The 14393-nt window shown below is 38.9% G+C and overlaps 2 protein-coding genes across 2 annotated transcripts in view; both read right to left on the minus strand.

The window, feature by feature from the left end:
• The window catches only part of LOC135082142 (nose resistant to fluoxetine protein 6-like), a 44459-nt gene extending 38609 nt beyond the window's left edge, over positions 1–5850 (minus strand). The window contains exons 1-4 of the mRNA XM_063976893.1: positions 5686–5850; positions 2022–2164; positions 406–721; positions 53–164 (exon numbers count right to left, since the gene is read on the minus strand). Coding sequence (XP_063832963.1) covers positions 53–164; positions 406–721; positions 2022–2164; positions 5686–5755 — 641 coding nt within the window. The 5' untranslated portion in view covers positions 5756–5850. The remainder of the gene's footprint in view (positions 1–52; positions 165–405; positions 722–2021; positions 2165–5685) is intronic.
• Positions 5851–6771: 921 nt separating this feature from the next.
• LOC135081972 (nose resistant to fluoxetine protein 6-like) overlaps positions 6772–14393 on the minus strand; it is a 29631-nt gene continuing 22009 nt past the window's right edge. The window contains exons 11-12 of the mRNA XM_063976717.1: positions 7863–8005; positions 6772–7328 (exon numbers count right to left, since the gene is read on the minus strand). Coding sequence (XP_063832787.1) covers positions 7089–7328; positions 7863–8005 — 383 coding nt within the window. The 3' untranslated portion in view covers positions 6772–7088. The remainder of the gene's footprint in view (positions 7329–7862; positions 8006–14393) is intronic.

A 14393-nucleotide genomic window follows, 5' to 3' on the forward strand; every position in this document is an offset into this window, starting at 1 on the left:
TTAATTAGTTAGATAAGACAAGTATATGCACTATAATTATAAAGGTACTAACCTTATTAAATGGAAAACTTCCAGCTCTCTCAAACGAGGGTTTGTGTCGTAATAGTTAGATGTTAGGTGTTGCCAGTTGATCCGAATGGAAAACGCCGTCAGGAAAGGATTTTCTGAAAAGCATTAAATATGTGTAAGTTATAAGTACCTACAGTGTAGACCAAAATAATCATCTATTTGCATCTGGTTAATTAGAGAGGGTTTGCTCTAGCAGCGTAGACTGCTGAGTGTGTGGATATAAAATCTTATAGTTCAAAAGGGTTCCTTCATCTAATTGGACGATCCTGGTTGTTTAATTAGCTGTCGTGCCAACTGCATTCTGCAGCCGGAGTTTACAGCCTCAGCAATACTTACTTTTGCCCCTTTTAGCCAAAAATAAGTCGTAGACGGTTCCGAAGACGGCCATAGCGAGCAGACCGTATACGCAGTATAGGAACACGCGATGTGGGAGGTCATTCGTGTCGGGTTCATTCGGGCGCGGCTGCGCATGCGCGCGGCAGTAGTGCAGCTTTTGCAAGCGCGTGCGCAGCGCGAGCGTGCGCGCCCACGTGTCCACGCAGCGCTCGAAGCGTGCGGTTACATTCGCTTCGGTATTTGAGCAACGTTTGGGCAGGCAGTACCCGCGGTGCAGAAGCGTGCGGTTGAACACATTCGGGCTTTGAGACTTTTCCTGAGGATAATTATACACACACTTAAAACCCGGTTGAATTAATTGCGCTGCGCACCTGGCTGCCGTATCGACACATCGACGCTCTGGTATGGAACGGGGCGAACATGGAGAGGTGTGTAGGCGACACATCGACACTCTAGTAGGGAAAACGCATTCGATTCGCAGCGAGGTGCGCAGTTAGCTCGATCGGGTTGTTGTAAGTTTCAATACCTCAAATGGGTGTGCAGAATGCCGAACTGAGGCCATAATGAAATGGATGTTTTAGGCGTGCCGAAAGGATACGTTAAATATTAAAGATTTCTACTTCTGTGAAGTCATGGTCAATGTTATTTTTAAAAGGGCGAAACAAAAAGTTACTATCATTTCCGGTCACATGTACTTATAGTCCGATTTTTAATTCGACGGAATTCTGACAGCTGTCATTTTTTGACAATTCAGATGTAATAAGCCTTTTTTGCTTTGAATTATTAATAAATAATATGAAATGAAATTTCATCAAGTACAACTTACAAGAATGAACTATTGTTTGTTGTGTCAATTCAATGTACACTAATTATTATGTACATTTTAGAGTTTAAATAGAAAAAAACGTGTTTTTAACACAGTAAAACAACATATTATCATTTACGAAAATATGTATTGATCATCAATCATCATTATCGTCGTCATAATCAACTTGGATTATAAAATTGGCATCTTGTTAAATTGGTTATTTTATGAACCTAAGATTTTATTAACAAAAGGATTTTCATAAAAAAGGTTTGTAACCCATGGATTATTGGCCAGGGAGTCCAGTAATAGAAAAATAATTTCCCAATTTTTTTTGTAACTTCAAAAATATGATAATAAAAATTCAAATAACCATTTTGAAATGATCAGTACATTTTTAAGCCTTAGTTTTTAAAGTGAAACCTTAAATTCAAGAAAGGATTATTTTTTAATTTGTGAAAATGCTCTCCATTCAAAATGGGAATGTTTCAATGTTGACAACACTTCTGAAATGTCAAAATTCCGTCGAATTAAAAACCAGAGTTTAATTACGTAGTTACTATGCTAACTTGGTGTTTTGAAGAACTCCATTTAATAATTATGCCGAAGGGTGAATGGGGTTGGACTGGCCGACTCGTGATCCGGGGAACGCGGGTTCGAATCCTGCCGCCGCTCGACTATTGTAGTGAGCCACTCGTGACACAAGCATAACTAATTTAACTTAGTACGAGGGGCTAACGGGATTATTAGTAATTTGTGCAATACAAATTACGAATATTACAAAAATATATATTTAAAACAACTTTTTTACCTTCATTAAGTCATAAAGTGGGTTAGCTGGCGCATCGCTGTAGATTTCGAATTGGCCAAGACAGTAGACGCCGTCTGTCCTCTCCATGCAGTGCTCGAAGTCATCCAAGTGGAAGAGCTTTGGGAACTTTTGGAAATCTTCATCTGAAATAAGAAAAGCAGGCTGGAGTAAACTGGATGCGTGTGGCCAGGGACAGGAGTCGGTGGAGGGTTGAAGAGGAGGCCTATGTTCGAAGGCAAGTCCCCTAAAGGCTGCTATAGATAGATAGACAGACAGATCTTATCATTTGCTTCTAAGGTTACCAGGTCCAAAAATACAAAAGCCGGACTCCGTGCTTAATTTGGCCGGACATTTAGCTCTAAAAGCCGGACAATAAAACACACCACCTGGCAACCCTAGTTTCTCCATAAACGTACCTACGTAAGTACCCATTATGTAATGTATTAGGTACTAGTTATGTATCATTAATTCATTACCTACAGCAACACTGTGGTGATGTATTCATTTATGATTTCAAGCAAAAAAAACAAGAAACAAAAAACAAATTATGCACTTTGTCATATTTGCAATGACGCAAATATTATTTTGTTGTAACTGACAACAATAGTGACGTATAGTGTAGATTAGAATGCACGTTAGATAACTATTTCATCATAGGATGTTAATGCTAATCACCTTACAAGTAAACAACTAGTTCAAAGTCCAGCAATTGCACTAATAGACCACGTGTTAGGGCTTGTTCCCATGAAGATATTCTGTATTTTTGCAGTTAAGTAGTATACGTATTTATTCACACGAACATCCTATTATTGCAGTGTCCCTAAAAAACGATTTAATTTGTAACAGTCCAAACTGGATTGTCCTGGGAACAAGCTCTTAGTAGCTCTAGATACTAAGTATTCTATGTATAGTAAGTATAGTAAGTATTTTAGTAAGTATTCTATTATAGTGATCTATCACAGGTCTCGACTTCGATTCCTTTAAAGCTATACATTTAATTTGGGAAGTGTAAGTGCCCTTAAAGGGGCCTACTAAATAGGTAATATTTTTCGAAACAGCGTCGTTCGCAACTACATCATTCGAGTTCATAAGCTTTCGAACAAGGCAGTGGAAAAAGAATTCGCAACAGTGTTCGTCGCTACAGCGGCATTCGAATCTACATCTTATCCAGTTGTAATAGGGTTAAGTAGGGGAAAGTAGTAGTTCCCCTTAAGCGGGAATCGCTGTAAAATACATATTTTTCAAGGTAAACCAAAAATAAAGACGATTACTACTAGTACATTTATCTATCCAACTTTCCTAATACTCAAAACCAGAAATTAATTGAGGTTTCATTAAAATATTTCATTTTTTGCAAAACCTTACGAAGTGATCATCTTGTACACCCCTGTGGGTAAGATGATCCCCTAGGTAGGGGTAAGATGATCCCTATGATTCTAATCTATGATCTATTCTTTTCTGGTTGTTTTCCTTTCGGAGTACCTAATTATCCGAATAAATCGTTAAAAAGTTAGAAAAGAAAAACATTTACGAATTAAATAACGAAAATAACCTATTCTTTCTTAGTAGTTACCTGCTAAAAAGCGTTTAAATAATTTAAACGCTTTTTGGCTGGAGCTGTGTTGCATATATCACAAATAAATTCACCTGCTTCATCACCCTTTACCCCAGCACATGCTTTATGGCCCCATTTTCCACATGCATAACATTTTATTTATATCATTCACCCTTGGTATCGCTTGAAAACTTTTCTGTTCAGTGCAGCCACTCAGTATCATCTTCTTCAGACTCAGGTGAGTTATATGAAGTTATCTTTCTTTTATTTCACTTCCCTTTACCTACTACATTGACTTTTTTGTTTTAATTCCCAGGGATCATCTCGTACATATAGGAAGGGATCATCTTGACCCAAGTCCCACTTTTTGTTAAATATTTGCTACAATAATCTACAAGTACGCGGCCATGTTTTTATGGCCAAAATATTAAAATTAAACATAATAGAAAGCCTAAAGACATCAGTAATTACATTTAACATTGTTTGAATAAAAGTAACATAAGCTCAAAGTCATGCCTATTTTAGATCAGAAGTACACAATTTTTCTTTTTTCTAGTCAAATTCGATGTATCGCTCACGCCACCATTACGATTTGACTGAGGCGGGGAGGTGTCCAGAGCTATGTTTTACCAGTGAAAGAAACTAAATGATGTTAGTGGTTTCAGTACAATCGCAAAGGATCATCTTACCCCAGGGGATCAACTCGTACTACTTTCCCCTATGTACCAAAATGTATAGTACCACCAAATGCAAAGGTGATCAACGTAACATGGTAACAGGCTCTCCGAAGAACCAAATCTTATTATTCTCGGACAATCAAGTTAATTTTCCCACGGGGTTTGAATCCAGAATCGTATCCTTTTAGCATAGGACCATGAATGGGTTTGATTCTCTTGATTCAGGGCTTCCTTTCAGGGTTTTACGACATGCTCAAAAGGGGGCTCAAGTTTGCAAATTGCCAATCTATCTCTTTCACTACTTGTTTTCGATCGCCTCACGACCCTCTTGTAATTCATCTAATTCCTTTTACAAGCATGTTCACTCATTACAAGTTACTCTGTACATGTGATATTTTACATTAGGTACATGAATTTCTAATATTTATAAAAGTAGGAATTATTAGGAAAACGCTCGATAGAGACGGTACCTACTCTACGATGGCGAAACTAGCTGATTGTCTCTACTAAAAGCCTTTAGGAGTAGAGGTGATTGTGGAAACACCTAAAATAATACTAACAACTTAAGTAGTAGGGAAGTGTGGTTAAAGTTTCTTATAGTGTCTTATCTGTGCTTTTTTGATACCTAATATTTTTCAGTCGATTTTTTCATGTGAAAAAATATATGCTTTACATTACACAGTTTATTAATAAAGACCGAAAAAAAAACATCAATTTATTGCAATAGAGCTTTCACTTGATGTTATAGTGTAATGTAACTTCAATAACTTTTCAATAATAACCGGTAACCGTTACTAAAGTTAAGGCAGTACCTGAAATTTTCAGGACCCTACTGCTCAATATTTTATAATACTCACTAAAAGTTTGAGCTTATTAACCATCGCCATTAACATGATATACATTTTAGTAGTCAATGATAATTACCTAAAAGCTTTTAAATACATAAAAAAGAGTACCTAGTTACAAAGAGTTTTCATTTCAACCACCAACCAAAAAAATTGTGCCAAGCATGAACAACTTTCGTCTTTGAATCGTTTGCGTATACGACAAAATTCGATACTCAACCTTCGAATTAAACGATAACGTGACTATTTTGGTTCTCAAAATAAGTTTCGTGCAACCATTTCTCATACTAAGTTCACTTTACGACACGTTCACAAGGGCGCTGTTGTAGTTTTCGTACTAAATCTTTTGATGGCGATTTGAATACGCAAACGATTCGAACTCGAAAGTTTTTCGTGCTAGCCGTAGCAAAGTTGAACGAAAAAATAATACCTAATCTACCTAATTAAATAGTCACTAAATAAAACATAAATTAATTCGTTGATCAAATTACGGCTAACTACCTGTACAACGTAACGACGACAGCCTTTCATTTATTTTTTTCCAAAAAATCTTTCATTTTCGGATATTGAAAATTAATAAAAATCACCTGAATAAATTTCACTGTGCACTCCAGCGATTGTGAAAACTAGTATTAAAAGTGCAATCACACGATCCATTATTTTCTTCTAAGTCACTTATAACGACAATTTCGCGAAATTAAAAATTATTTTTGACAATTTTTTACCACGTTCGGACACAAACAATACTTTTTCTAAATGGCAAAAATCTTTTATATGAAGGAGCATATTAAAAAAATGAGTTATTTATTTAATAAAAGATTCACAATGAAAGACCCCGCTGACCTTTGTTGTTTAGTTGTTAACAAATACTTCGTTAGATGATTTATACAAAATCACAGTTACCTACTACCTACCAGTTTTCTTTCAGTAGTAAAATAGTCTCAAAAATCAATAAGATTAACAACTTGCCTATAATTATTCTGTAACATTTCAGGAAGAAAAAGTAGTTCTTAAGGACTGACAATTAAAATTGAATGTACCTACCTACAATGAATACATTTCATCATCATCATGTTTTCAGCCAGAGGAACATAGCCTCTCAGCCTCTCCCTACCATGCATCCAGTGCCTTTCTGCGTGACCCTGACCAGTGACCTTTATGGGGTGGACGTACCACGCAGCGTTTTCCGGTACGTGGCCTCCTGCCCCATCGGCCTTAAGTTCGGCGTACTACGTACTACTATTGGCGTTTCTAAGGTCATTTGGATCAATTTTAGGGGGGGGGGGGGGACTTGCATCGCTAATGTTTGTTGTTGTTGATACTTTGTAACTCAATAGCGCGGCGCCGGTAGTGTGGTTGGTCCTTGGGTATTTATGCCGGCGTCACTAAGCGGAAATCTTAAGAAAGAAAGAAAGACAACAATATTTATTTGGTACCGAGTTAAGTTTTATCTATTTCAACGATGCATACAGCCTTTCTACCTTAAAATTATGTTGTATTTTTATTAAAAAACTGATAATTAAGAAAAAATGCAAGCATTACTTTGAATAACTCATTATTGCATGCATTACTTGTTTGTGTAAAGATGTGTTGTTGGTAGATCTTTGTCAATAAATAATAATAATTATTATGTGTTTTAAATAAATTCTTTGTAAATTTTCATTAAAGGTTTATTTCGATAAGAGAAGAGAAACAGTGTTTTCTTTATAAAAATTGGTAGTCAAGCTTATAGATCCTTATTGTTACATAGGAGTTTCAGGTAGGTATAGGACAGAGAATTGGGAACAGTTAAATAAATAAACTGTTAGACCAGCATGGCCTTTGGTATTTTTAGTAGTTTTACCCCCTTATTCACAAACATTACTATGAGGTCTCACAGTGCGCGTGGTACAGGGTGACACACGAACCAATCATAGAGCTCTATTCAATGCTTTGCGTTCGACAAGCATCGTTTGTGAATACGGGCGTTAGTATTTATTATTCTAATTTACTATTCAGCTTTCAATTCTTGTCTTGAGTTGGTTTTATTAGTGGTCGGTTCTGCAGAATTTTTAGCGCCATTAATACTGGTGTTTCTTATCAGGGATTTCTCTTTCAGAGGCGCGAACCACCGATGTCCCGTGTTGTTGATGACCCGGTCCAGGAACTTTTGCATTGGATATTCGATGAACATAGTCACGGGAAAAGCGACTATATTGGACAGCACGTGCACTCCGATGGTGTCCAGTATCTGTAAAATGAGAATGAATTAGCTGCTAATTTATCAAAATCTGGAAGGAGCTTGATGGGTATTTAAGACCTCGCCCTGTTATTTATTCAAATCAGTTAAAAAGCGCAGTTTAATTTGGCTGCAAGAATGTCATTTTTCACAGAACCAGTAAAAAAATGCCGATTGATTTTCCTTCATGTTCTTCTGATTAATTTTGTCATGGGTCCAACCAATGACAGGTAAATTTTCCCGGGACAATTTTAACTTGGCTTTCACTGGTTGGGTTTTTATTGGCGATCAAGCTGTGAATTCTGGCTACACAGAAGTTGCAGCGGTGGGTACAAGAGGTGGGAATAGTCCGTTAGATACTTACAATGTGGAATGGAAAACCGCTACGACTATAAAAAAGGTGCTCAGATGCCCTTAATGTGTGGGTTTGCCGCGAAGATCGGCTACATAAGTCATCTTCGGGCGCCCCAGCGCCGCCAAGACAGCTAGGTGTCGAAGTGGTCGCCATGGCCCAAATCAGTCGGTCGAATCATTATCATCACTTACAATGTATGCCATCGACGAGTCGTGAAGTGTCGTCCGATTGGCTAGAAGCCAGCAGTTGATGCACCAGTGGATCATGGTGGCGGAGAAAGACAGCCTCGTGATAACCCTCAGGCCACGCCAGGAGCAGATGCGATGTGTTAAACCTTTAAAAGATTTCAAAGTTGTTATTATTATCATCATTTCAGCCATAGGATAGTCTTAGAAGTTTATAGTCATAGACGTTCTAAAATGTATGTTACGAGTTAAGAGTTACCTAACATTTAGTCTACCAACAAAATCAATTAGTTTTTTTGGAAAACACCATTTTTTCGCGCAACGTGACCTGACCATTCGCGTCACATATCACGTAATGTGTGTATGGATGGAGTGACTTAGCATCAATAAAAATATTTTATGTAGTTGTTATAAAATATATGTTACGGTCAAAGTGATAAATGTGAAAATTATGAATAATCGCCGGTTATTATGAACGTGTTTTACCTACCAATAAAACACACATTAAACCACTTACCTGATTCGAAGCATAGACAATATGAGAATGTCGTACTATTTGCCTCTCTTTCTTTCCTGTTGTTAGTGTGTATATAGCCGTCTCTGTCGCACACCTCCCCCCTCTGGCCAGGCAGCGTGAGCGCTGCGCGCTTTCGTTTTTGCCATTGTGCTCTTTTGCTTAGCCAGGCAGCAATTAAACTATGCTTCGAATCAGGTAAGTGGTTTAATGTGTGTTTTATTGGTAGGTAAAACACGTTCATTAAACCTCTGTACCGTGATTCGAAGCATAGACAATATGAGATGTGTTTATTATCGCCTGGCCGAGGAGGTTGCCAAAGTGATATCACAGATGAGACAGGGACATCTAATGATATTTGTATGTAATTACTAAATTCATAATATTTCAGGATTAAACGAAGTTGAGCTTAGGGGTGAAAAATAAAAATTAAGTATGTGTGATCCTGGTGTGCGACTATTTGAGTAAATTATTATTAATAACTATTATTCAGTTACAAAAAAGAAATAAAACCATTGACTCAAACCAACTGTATCTCTTACTAACCATAAAATTTTTAAGTACTTATTTACTAACACTATGATCTGTATGTGGTCGAAATAAATAAATTTATTATTATTATTATATTGAACAAAATTAAAGTCTTTTTCTTTATTTATCCAAAAAACTTAACAAATTCAATGGAATCATATTGAAATTACACAATCATAAAAGGTTATATTGTGATAACCAAAAGAAAATTTGATTCAATACAGGACCAAAATAATATAATTAAGGCACTGTTTCAAATAACTTATTGATTGGATTATTTTGAGAGGACATCACTTGACGTCGATAGAACTTCGAAAAGGTATTTTCCGCCCGCCAATTACCACGGGCTAAGATTTCATCGATTGGTACATTATTTATCCAATTTTTTGAAGCAACTGCGGCTCTTATGCTTCCTGGGGTAGCCGAGATACCAGCTGACATTAACACAGATTTTATCCAGCCGGCAATAATAGCGCGTGATGCAGGTCTTGGTTTCCCACAAGCAGTTAGGAATAAATTGTTTACTTTAGCTACTTCCCGCCTTGTTGCAGAGAGAGTGATCAGTCTGTTTATCCAGGTTATAGGGTTCACATGCGGATTTTCTGTATTTGGTAGTAACTTCCATCCAGATTGCCGATATGTAGCTGAATCGGTCTTGGATCCAAACTCAGGCCAAAAAACAACGTAGTTTTCAGTAAGTAAACAATGATCTGCGTCTATACGTAGCAGCGTTAGGTCATGAACTCTTCTGCCCGAACATAATAACAAAAGCGTCGCCAAGTGTTTCGATGTTTCATACATACTGGACGTGTTGACGTTTGCTCTAGCGAGATATGAGGCCACTATATCGATGTCCCATGTTGGGGCCCTAATTTTATTTGGTTTTTGAAGTGAAATTGCTTTCAGAACATGTTTCACGACAGAATTATTTGATAATTTAGAAGCATCTGAATTACACAGAGTTGCCACTACCGATTTATGTAGTAATATTGTGTTATAGGCCAGTCCTTCCACTTGATAAAGGTCAATAAGAAAACGCGCCAAGTCCGACCCTGAAGGACTACAAGTATTTATATTGTTTTTGCGACTCCAAGACTCTCGACCATGCTGGTTTATACGTGCGTAATGTTGAGGTTCTCCAGGCAGACTTTAAGAAGTTTATTTGTTCGTTGGACCATCCACATAATTCTTCTGTCCACCCCCACATCGCCAAACTTCCAAGGTCATTTCTTTGGCTTTGGGAAGCGGTAAGCCCGTCGTTGCGTCTATGAGGACTTTCTGAGGGTCCCGGATCGTGAACGGAGGGTCTAGGGCTCGACTTTTGAGATCCGGTCGCCAAAACACACGATCCCATCTGGGTGCCACTATTAAATACACTCCCTTCGCAGTGTTTAAGTGGTTCAGTACCCTGGGCATTAGGCAAGGAGGTGGGAATATCCACGCTAGATGAAATTTCCACTTGCGTGAGAAGGCGTTGTGGAATTCTGCATCCCTGTCCGCTAGATTTATGGAGCAATATGTTTTCACCACGTGGGCTGCTTGGGACGCAAACAGATCTATGCACGGGACTCCCCATTTGGCGAATATTATCTCCGTTATTTCCGGCAGAAGGTGCCATTCCGGTGAAGCCATGTTTCGTGACAGGTGATCGGCCTCGCTGTTGTAAATGCCGGGTATGTGATGGGTTACAAGGGATATGTTGTGATTGTCCATAATCCGATATATTCGGAAGGTCAAATTCATTAGAGCTGTCGATTTGGTGCCGCCTTCGTTCCTTAGATATGCGAGCACAGATTGGTTGTCGGATTGAAGAAGAATCGATTGATTTGATAGAACATGTCTCTTTAACTCCAGAATCTTGCATACAGCTAGTAGCTCTTTTTGATTGATATGTAGGTCTTGCTCTTCTAGGAACCATGTCCCGGATAACTCTAAATTGTTGAGTCGGGCTCCCCAGGCCATCTGGGATGCGTCTGTGGTTAGGAAATATGTGGGAGGTTCTGCATGTATCGCTGAGGGTCTTTTGCAATTCTCCATCCACCACTGGAGCTCGGACATCACTTGAGGAGACAAGGGGTACCGATGCTCGTCTTCTGGTATGGACAAGTTGTGCTTTTGGAGATACCTTGTGTGCAAGCGACCTCGTGGAACCGCAAAACTTCCAAAGTTGAAGATCCCTAGGAGAGATAGGATTTCTGCCTTGTTCATTTCCTGGTAACTCAAGGCTTGTTCTATCAATTCGACAATGTGCGACGACTTTTTCGCAGGTAAGCTTTTTAAGTTGTTCCAAGGCTCCCAAGTTATGCCTAGATACTCGATCTTTTTCTGAGGTTCTAAGATCGATTTGGTCATATTTACCGCCCAGCCGAGATATTGGAGTAGGTGAATCGCGTAGTGGGTTTGTTCGATCAGCAATGATCGATTTTGGTTGGCTAACAGAAAGTCGTCGAGATAGATGAGGACTCGCAGACCTTTTTCCCTGAGTTTTTGCGCAATCCAGGCTGTTACAGAGGCAAAAGCGCTTGGGGCTGAACTTAGGCCGAACGGAAGGCAAGTAATTTGCATCAATTTTCCGTCGTATATGAGTCTGAGGAACTTCCTGTGACTCTCTAATACAGGAATGTGGAAGTACGCTTGTGAAATATCTATTTTCACTAGCCAGTCTTGGTCCTGAAGGAAATCTGGCACCTTGTAAACGGATATGAGGCGAAACTGAGGTGTGTACACATAATCGTTCAAACCTTTTAGGTTGAATATTGGTCTCCACGATCCGTCTCCTTTTGGTGTGAGAAACATCTTGGACACAAAACTTGGACTGGATTGCGCATCCTCCAAAACCTGTTCCATTTTCAACTGATTTATGATTGCTGTCATATCGGGGGTCACGTGAGTTTGAAATGCAGAACTGGACAGGTGTGGTTTCACTAATGGCGGTTTTTCGAGAAATGGGATACGATAGCCTCCGATCATGCGTAGTATTCGAATTGGTGCGCCCAATTCTTTCCACCTGTTCACCTTGTGTCGAAGTTGTCCAGCTCTGAAGCGACTCGAGTCAATATTTGCGACGTTTGTGTTGTGAGTCTCTATTGGATGAAGAGGCCTCACGTTTTCTGGATTTTTGAGTGGCAGAGGGTCTCTGACCTCCTCTCTTGCCACGAAAATTACCGTTTCTATTTTCATATCTGAATGATTGCGGGTACTCAGCATTGTGATAATGATGTTCCTGCGCGGAACTGGCTTTTTGACAGCACGATTGAATCCTCGAGGCATTATGCGAGCAAACCTGCGTGGTTTGGTTATCGCGAGTGTGTTTGTAGCCTTGCGCAGGCTTTGCGGGTTCAGCATAATGCGAGGCTTTCTTTATGGTCTTAGTTGGATAGAACGCCCGTCTAACTCCACCGATTTTTTCTAAGGCGTCTGTGAACTGTTCTGCCGCGAACAAGTTCTGACATGACGGTGGTATCTTTTGCAACTTCGATTTTACCAAAGGATCCTTTACCGACTTTAGGATGACGTGCCTTCGTTGCTCAATTAAATCAGCTCGCCGTCCACATATTAATTGCAACATGTCATTGGATACCTTACAGTACTCACCTTTCGTAAAAATTTCATTAATTTTGTCGCTGATTTTATCATGCGCAAGATTCTCGGGGCTGCGCGCCCACGACAAAAAGTTTCGAAAGCCTTCCTGAAAAGCTTCCTGTTGCCTGACCGCCGCCATTGTTAGAGCTGCATAAGAACGCTCCGCATATGCAAGGTCAGCTGCTTTGTCATAGATAGTAATTTCGTCATTACATTCCAGGTGGGTGAAACCTGGTGTACTAATATATTGCTTTTGTACTTCAGCAAACCTGATTTCCTTCCATTCCGGAGAGTTAAATCTTTGCAAACGAGTTATTGTATTAGTATGGTTTGCACTTGTTTTAGATGTGGTTTCTTTTAGCGACGTACCCACATTAACAGTAAAATCTGTCACGGCATGTTCCACTTCACTGCACTCACCGAATAATTCCCCGCTAACATTTAGGTCGATCTCAGAACAGCAATTATTTTGAGATCGGGGGGTACTCAATTTATTGCGTAACTCGCCCATTTCTTTGACTAACCTTTCCAGTAAATCGTCTTGTCGATTTTTACGCTTACGCTTCCGGGCACGTCTTCTATCATCGCGACTTGAAGTCGAACTCGTGGATGTGGACGAATCCGAATCAAACTCATTACTAGGCCCGGGCTTGGGGTCACTAATCTGATTTAGATTATTCATTTTAACAGACAGCTAAAAATACACACTTTAAATTACACACTTTAATTACACATTTTTATCGAACGGTAAAACCGTTAAAAGAAAATTTTATACTTTGAGGGTATAATCGTAAAAAAAAATATTTTTGTACTTACAGTTTCTGTAGTTGGAAAATACGAAATAAAATTATTCCAAAACTCAGTTTCAATAATTATTTGAATATTCAGGAAAGTTTCTAATTTGTGCACTACCTACGGATACTTGGTATCTTAGAAGAGAGGTGTGCACTCGACGAGGCAAAAGACGCCAATGGCAAAAACGAAAGCGCGCAGCGCTCACGCTGCCTGGCCAGAGGGGGGAGGTGTGCGACAGAGACGGCTATATACACACTAACAACAGGAAAGAAAGAGAGGCAAATAGTACGACATTCTCATATTGTCTATGCTTCGAATCACGGTACAGAGGTTTAATGAATAATTACCGCATCATTTGGTAAATGTGATTAATATGAGGTCATTTATGTGTGTATAAAACTAAATAGGCGGCTTAGGGGTGGCCCAAGGGCCACCCCCGCCGCACCTTAACCTATTTTTCACTTTAAATCAAAACATTATGTTATAGGCATCATGGAAAAGTAATATTATGCAAGAAACATTCCAAACTCATTATGCCAAATTATATTAATATATGATATCAAAACGTTCAAAAGTTTGGCTGTACACGAGCACGTACACAAGATGTTGTTCTCTTTTATGATATTTGTTAGTACTAAGGTTGAATTATTAAATAATCACTGTTAAATGTGATGAATTTATCACTTTTGCCGCGACTGTCGGTAATTATTCATAATAACCGGTTATTATTAATAATTTTCAATTTATCACATTAACCGTAACATATACATTACATCATCCTCTAATACTACCTACATTTTTCACGTTAAAGATTAAAGTCTAAAGGTAGCCTTTCGAACTAAGCGTCACAGACGCAGCGTCTTTAGCTTTGGTCTTGTGCCACCAACGCCGCGTCACTAACTCGCTTCCAAAGGCTACCTTTAAGTCCAAAGTTAAAGACGCTGCATCAGTGACTCTTAGTTCGAAAGGCTACCTTAAAGTTATCAACATTTTAATTTATTTTTCGTTCTTGTGAATTTTGAATTGCCCACGCTTGCCAGACGGGTGCCCTGATGTTCGCATATTTGTCCCTTAAAGACGCTCTGTTGAAAACACATAGCTGTTGTATTTTATTA

The sequence above is a fragment of the Ostrinia nubilalis genome, chromosome 21 (assembly GCF_963855985.1).
Source record: "Ostrinia nubilalis chromosome 21, ilOstNubi1.1, whole genome shotgun sequence".
Lineage (NCBI taxonomy): Eukaryota > Metazoa > Arthropoda > Insecta > Lepidoptera > Crambidae > Ostrinia > Ostrinia nubilalis.